General features: G+C 53.4%; 1 protein-coding gene across 1 annotated transcript; it reads right to left on the bottom strand.

Annotated features, from left to right (window-relative positions):
- Window positions 1-615: 615 nt before the first annotated feature.
- Window positions 616-5,069, bottom strand: LOC122191510 (gastrin releasing peptide). The gene is made up of 3 exons (XM_042891792.1): window positions 4,919-5,069; window positions 4,154-4,404; window positions 616-831 (listed from the first exon to the last, which is right to left on the bottom strand). Exons 1-3 carry the CDS (start codon window positions 5,067-5,069, stop codon window positions 778-780), a joined length of 456 nt encoding a protein of 151 aa, XP_042747726.1. The 3' UTR covers window positions 616-777.
- Between the last annotated feature and the right edge of the window lie 1,462 nt (window positions 5,070-6,531).

Here is a 6,531-nt window from a genome sequence, read left to right as displayed (position 1 = left end):
CAGGGTCTGTGGTGATAGAACAAGGGGAAATGGCTTCAAGCTTAAAGAGTGGAGATTTAGGTCGAAAAAGTCGTTCACATTGAGGGCGGTGAGGAACCTGAGTGCCCAGAAAGGTGGTGGTGCCCCATCCCAAGGTCATGCTGGATGGGGCACTGAGCACCTGATGGAGCTGTGGGTGCTCCTGTGCACTGCAGGCAGTGGGACCTGCTGGTCCCTTCCAACTGTTAGGAACCAATGATCTTAAATTGGGGGAAGAGAACCCCATCCTCCAGGAGGGAAAAACTGAAGGAGGAGGGCGGGAAGGACTAACCAGCTGGGAAAGGACTGGGAAAACAGGCGGACCCCCCGCACCGCCCCGCGCCTCCCACCGCACCGCCCCGCACTGCCCCGGATCCGCGGTGCTGCGGCGCCCCCTGGCGGCCGCGTCGGGCACAGCGGGAGAGCAGCCGCGGCTCCTTCCATCAGCGCCATCCGCTGCAGCGCCGGGACGCCGCGCGGTGTCCGACCGGAGCGGGCGGGTGTAATTCGTTGTAAGACCCTTCCGTGAGCATTGCGGCTGTCACAGCCGCTCGAGGAAGAAAGGGCAGCGTCGGAAATGAAGTAGGGAGCGTGGTCTTTGCCGAAACATACAAGAATACGTGTATTTAGGTGTCTTACACAACGGAAATCTTGTTTACAGAAAGGAAACCTTGCTGATTATCTGATAACAATCAAGTGGTTGTGAAACATAGTCTCTTATGGAAAGTGTTCCAATTCTTCGGGTTTAGAGACTTCCTTTCAGCTCGGAGTGCCCTCCTTCATATTCACAACTTGGAGCAGATTCTCCATCATCTGATAAAAAGAGAAAAAATGGCATTTACAGAGCAGGCCTGGCAGAAGTCACTCTCTAAGCTCATCAGCCTCATACACAGCTGCCTCGTGTGCTCCCATAACAAACACAAAAAGACATCCTTTGTCTTGATCAGCTTAATGGCCAATCAGCAAAGTAAGAGGAAAGTCATTTCCCAGAGCATTCTGTCTGCCATCTTGGTTGATATAATGCCTCATTACTGCTAAAAAGCCAAGACACAGGAACAGTTTAGAGCTTATTTTCCGACTTACACCAAGGCCAGCTTGCAGGACAGATTTCCTTTCCGATCTTTAAACACTTCAACTGCAATTTATCCATGGAATAAAGAGCAGCAAAGTCTTCCTTCAGCCCACAGCTGCCTTAAGACAGAAGGATGGAACTCAGGCACTCCACCCGCCGCTGAATTCCCAGCACTGTGATGCTCAGTTCTCTCCCATTTTGGCTGTCTGTTTTGATACTCATCACAATGTGTTCTGGTCTTTCTGAATTTTATAATAATAATAATAATAATAATTATTGTTGTTGTTGTTGAGAACTGAATGGCACAGCATGAGCACTGATGGTGGATAATGCTCAGAACAAATCAGAGCTTGCACCCAAGGCTCTGAGCCGAGTTACTTGAAGGGCAGACCTGAATTTACTGCTGCAGCTTTTGACTTCAGGGTCAGTAACTCCCAATCTATGATTTTAAATTCAAAAACTGCACTGAAATTTGACAGGCTCCATGGAACAGAGCCCTTCCCAGCAGCGCCTGCCTTCAATGATGCTCAGTGGAGAGACACAGCAGCTCCCCGTGCTCAGCACCACTCCCTGCCTGCAGCTCCCTGGTCACTCTTTGGTCCCAGGGCAGGTAATGCATCGCTGCACAGCACACAAATCACTCTTGCTCACACTTCAGTACCTCCACCCAAAGGGCAGTTTCACAGCGAACCAATTCCGAACACGGGATCTGCTGCCTCTCACAGTCAGTTTCTTTTCCAAACACACTGTGGCTGGAAAAGCACAATGGCACCGAGGGCCAACTGCAAACATCCCGTAGCCACTGCCCCATCACCATTTGCTCAGCCACCTGATGCCCAGCCACTGTCCCCATACACAGGCAACTCCACTGAGCATGAACAGGAAGCGTGTGGGCCAAGTGCAAGATGGAAGCCCTCATACCCAGAGGGTATACAAAATATGTGCGTTTAGGTATCAACACTACATCCACAGAACAGAAATCCAGAGGTCATGTCAGCTCTCATGTCGCTGTGTACACGTGAGGCTGAATTTCCTGTGCACCAGAATTTGCCCCTGCAAATAAACACTGCCTCGTCAGGAAAGAAAAATAACAGCAATCGTTATTTAAACATTTGGGAAAAGATCACAAGTTCACCAAGCCTGGAAAAGACGTGTGAGACCATCCAGTCCAACACCCACCTCCTGCCAGCATTTCCCACTACAGCGCATCCCCCAGGACAGCATCTGAGTGCACAGCCCTCCTGCATCAAAGCACGTCGCTTTTGGTCTTCAGACCTCCTGCACCGGGAAGGCAGACCTCAGCAGAAGGTCTGGGTTGGGTTGTTGGGTGCTGGGGTTTTGCTTTTGGAGCCTGGTGGAAGAACAGTGCATTCTGTCCTCTCCAGGCTGCATGCAATCGGCTGTTTGCGTCCAGCAAGAGGAGAGCAGGGGGTAGGCGCCCCCTTTCATGGTGCAGGGGAGAGACAAAGCAACTTTGCACACTGGAAATGAAAGGTTCTGTGGCAAAACGAGGCTCTGCTGATGTCACATATCACGGTTGCACAGGAGACGTGATTTATTCTGCCACTCGTTTGATAATTCTGGAGATTTAAGGCAATGTTATTCCACGTATTTGTTATTACCCCGTTATTTATTCCATAAATACGTTCAATGTCTGACCCCCCCCCCCCCCAAAAAAAAAAAGTGGATATTAATTTAGAGCAAAAGCACACAGATGTGAATAGAATTCAATAAGGGCAACATCTGGCCATTCAAATACGATTTATTACCAAATGCTTTTAGAAGTAAAAATATTTCCCTCTCCATATAACATAATGGAGTTTGTCTAACTGGATTACAGAGCTGCACGCTGCAGAACTGAGGAGGAGACAAATAGCTTTCCCTTTATAGACCATATCAATCACAGTTATTTTAAACATCACTGTCATAAAGCTACAGCCAGAAACAAACACACGGGCAGCATTCACATCAGTGCTCTAAGAGACTTAAATCACAGCTTAATTGAATGAGTAAATCCTTATTCAAGTCAGCAGCAATGATTTCACTGCACTGGGAATTCAGGAGGGAAGGCAGGGCAGAGTTACCTCAGGAATACGCACTGGTGGAGAAGATGGGAAGAAAAACCCTTCTCATCAGTGCCTCTAAAAGCATGTGTCACTCTTTCTATACCGTATCAATGCTGCCCCAAAAGAGATGTGCAGCTCCATCACCGTCCTGGAACCTGGTGCTTTGCAGAGAAAGGAGTCGTACTGCAAGTTCTGCAGTGCACACAGCAAGCCTTCTTTCGGACCTCGATTACCTTCTGTTAAACATCCTCCCAAGTACATTTCACAGGGTTTCCCAAAGGAATGGGGGTGAATCTGTACCAAAGCCACACCTCATGAACTGGCGCTCGTAGGTACCGTTGCTTAAGGGAAGGAGAGGTTGGATTAAGGATGGCACGTGTTAAAGCTCGCCTGCAGGCAGAGATTGATTCCGCGGGACCAAACACGACCACAGCAGCGGTCAGCATCATCAGGCAGACACACTGATGCCTGGGGAAGGGATTTGGGTGTGCTGAAAGCAGAGCTGGGAGCAGCTCAGCTCCAGGGTAAGGTGCCTTGCAAGCCAGAGCAGGCAACAGCAGCCAGAACACACAGCCCGTGTGGGGCAGCTTTATACAGGATGTGTAAAGCTCTCTGCCTCCTCCCTGCATGCACACCTGTTTTTCAGCTCGGTTCTGCTGATTTGACACAGAACTTGCTGCTGATGCGGTCATCTCAGCCTGAGGAAGTGCCAGAAAAACCAAGAATGCTGACAACCAGGGGGGGCTGAAAGGGAATCTGGACACTGAAACCTGTGGAACACCTGCTGAATTGTTCATAAATCACGGCGTATGTGACCGACCATTCCTAATCAAGGGTAAAATCCTGCTTCACTGAATGAATGCTGCATTTACTGAATGACTGCTGCTTTAGACACACTTCTGATAACGATCAGATCAATGCAGAAGTCAAGAGATGGTATGCCACTTTAAAACAAAAGGTGACTAAGGAATGCGCTCACACATTTTGTCTTACTTACATCTTTCCAGCTGCTGCTGTCATCTGTCTCCCAGGAGTTCCTGGCGTGCCAGGGAAGCCCTCCTTTTGAGAAGTGAGCACTTTTATTTTCATTCCCTTCCAGCAGCTGTAGCAAATGTTTGGACATTTCTTCCCGCTGCAGATAGTCATCCAGCTGCTTGATATTTTCAGGTGAGGCTGAAAATGGGATCTTGTTTTCTTCTTCATAGGCATAAGGAAAATCCCCAGTGCTCTTTTTCCCCATTAAGTGCCCTGTAAGAACGAGGACTGTGGCATGAAATTCATCCAAACAGGCAAAACACGGCTTTAAGGGTTCAAATATCAGCTAGGAGTAGTGATGGTATGGAGGGAGGGGAGGGGAGGGGAGGGAAAGGGAAAAGGAAGGGGAAAAGGAAAGGGAAGGGGAACGGAAGCAAGATTTTGAAACTGAAGCACGGCAGGGACTGAAGGCGCTGTCAGTGTTACAACTGATTTCCTACACGGGCAGTGGGGATGTTGCTACAAACCGGAGAGAGATAACCAAGCATTTTGCCGGAAATAGGGAGCAGCACCTGATAAGAATGGTGAAACAAGTTGTGAGTGAAGAAGCTGAAAGTTTAGACTTCCCATGCCTTGATGTCGGATGTAGGAACTCGTCCCGCACAGCCACAGCCCGCCCGGCGCTCCCGGGACGGAGCGGGGAAGGAGACCCGACGGCGGCGGCAGGCGGGCAGCACGGAGCCCCCGGAGCGGCCAGCGGAGCGCGGGGGGCGGCACGGAGACTTACCCACAGCCCAGTGACTGCCGCGGGGGTAGATCTTGGTGAGCGCGGGGGAGCCGCCGGGCTGCAGCGGGGCCGCTCCGCCCTGAGCAGCCAGCAGAGCCAGCAGAGCCAGCAGCGGCAGCGCGCCGGGCCGCCGGGGGCCGCCGCCGCCCATCGTGCCGGTGCCGCTTCCCTGCCCGCGCCGCCGTCGAGCCGCACTCCGCTGCGGGCCGGCCCCAGCCCGGCTTCGCGCTCCGGCTCTGGCTGCGGCTGGGCCGAGAGCGCTGCTGACACGCCGCCGCTGACGACCCCCATTTATACGAAGCCGGGACCGGAGCTCCAGCGCCTGACGCCTCCTCACGGGGCCGGGGCTGCGGCCGCCCCCGGCCCCCCGTGCCTCCATCCTGCCTCCGGCGGGGGCGGGTGATGCCGCGGGCAGCCGGACCCCCCCGCCTTCCTCCCCGCCCCGGAGGGCTCTCGGAGGGGGGAGGCGGGGTCGGTTCCATCCCGGAGCTCAGCCCCGGCGCTGCCCCTATCCGCCGCACGTGCTCCCCGACGGCCGTCCCGGTGCCGCTCGTCCCGCTCCGCCGAGCCCTGGGGAACCCGGTTGTCCCGGTGCCGCCGGCGCTCCGGCCTGTTCCCGTTCTCCGCGGGCAGCCGGGCCGTGGCAGCTCTCGCTCTGATGGAGACACCGCCCTACACGGCGCTCGGGGCCGTTTTCACCATTAGTTACGTTCGCGAATCAGAAACTTCCGAAGAGTGGGTTTTCCCCTCGGGTACATCCGGCGGGCTCGGGTCGGTCTGCGCGGGGCAGCAGCGGCGGGGGGGCTTTGCCGCAGGAACCCGGAATGGGACACGGGGGTCAGGGGACATAGGCGAGGGGATGGCCATGGCACGGTGCGGTTTTACCGTCGGCCGTGCAGGTTCTCATGTCTGTGTCCTAATTTACGCGCTAAAGCAAAGTGCCGTCAACACGGCTTGGGGCAGGGAGCCGGGTGACATCTCCGCTGCAGGAACTCCTTTTTGGAAGAAGTTAAAAACAAAAATGTCTTATCTTCTTTACAGAAAGCACGACAAGTGTTCACAGAAGCAGTTTGCCTCTCTGGATGGAAATGCCTGAACAGGCTGAGAAGTTTTTGCAAGAGCTTAAGGGGAAAAAAGTTGCTCCTGCACTTCTGAGGTGGAGAGATCACTAGAAAACGAGCAAACTCAAAAGACAACATGACTTCAAGCTCTGAGGCAGTTTCTTTTAATTTCCAGTTATCACCTGAAGTTGCTGTTGCAGGTATTTACAAATACAACTCAGGTTTGCAGCACTTTCTCCTTGTGGTGTTCCAGCACGTCAGGGCACCCAGAGCTGGCCAGCTGTATTAATGAATGGAAAGCTGTTCCTCACTGGCACAGGTTGCCCAAGGAGGCTGTGGATGCCCCATCCCTGCAGGCATTCAGGGCCAGGCTGGATGTGGCTCTGGGCAGCCTGGGCTGCTGTTGGCAACCTGCACACAGCAGGGGGTTGGAACTGGATGAGCGCTGTGCTCCTTTGCAACCCAGGCCATTCCGTGAGTCTATGATTCTGTGATTTCCACCCTGCTGAGAGCAAGGAGGAGAGGTGGGTGAGTCCCTGAAGTGGATGACAG

Source organism: Lagopus leucura, unplaced genomic scaffold, assembly GCF_019238085.1.
Source record: "Lagopus leucura isolate 7727_CA_CO unplaced genomic scaffold, USGS_WTPT01 27-6_obj-0_obj, whole genome shotgun sequence".
Taxonomy (NCBI): Eukaryota; Metazoa; Chordata; class Aves; order Galliformes; family Phasianidae; genus Lagopus; species Lagopus leucura.
The sequence above is the reverse complement of the archived record's forward strand: the minus strand, read 5'-3'. Positions and strand labels throughout refer to the sequence as shown.

Excerpts from the sequence above, each read along its gene's own strand:
- LOC122191510 (XM_042891792.1), bottom strand. The coding sequence starts at position 5,069 with ATGGGCGGCGGCGGCCCCCGGCGGCCCGGCGCGCTGCCGCTGCTGGCT. Across the intron at positions 4,405-4,918 it reads CGGCAGTCACTGGGCTGTGG|GGCACTTAATGGGGAAAAAG; the intron begins GTAAGTCTCCGT and ends TCGTTCTTACAG. Across the intron at positions 832-4,153 it reads ACAGCAGCAGCTGGAAAGAT|ATGATGGAGAATCTGCTCCA; the intron begins GTAAGTAAGACA and ends TCTTTTTATCAG.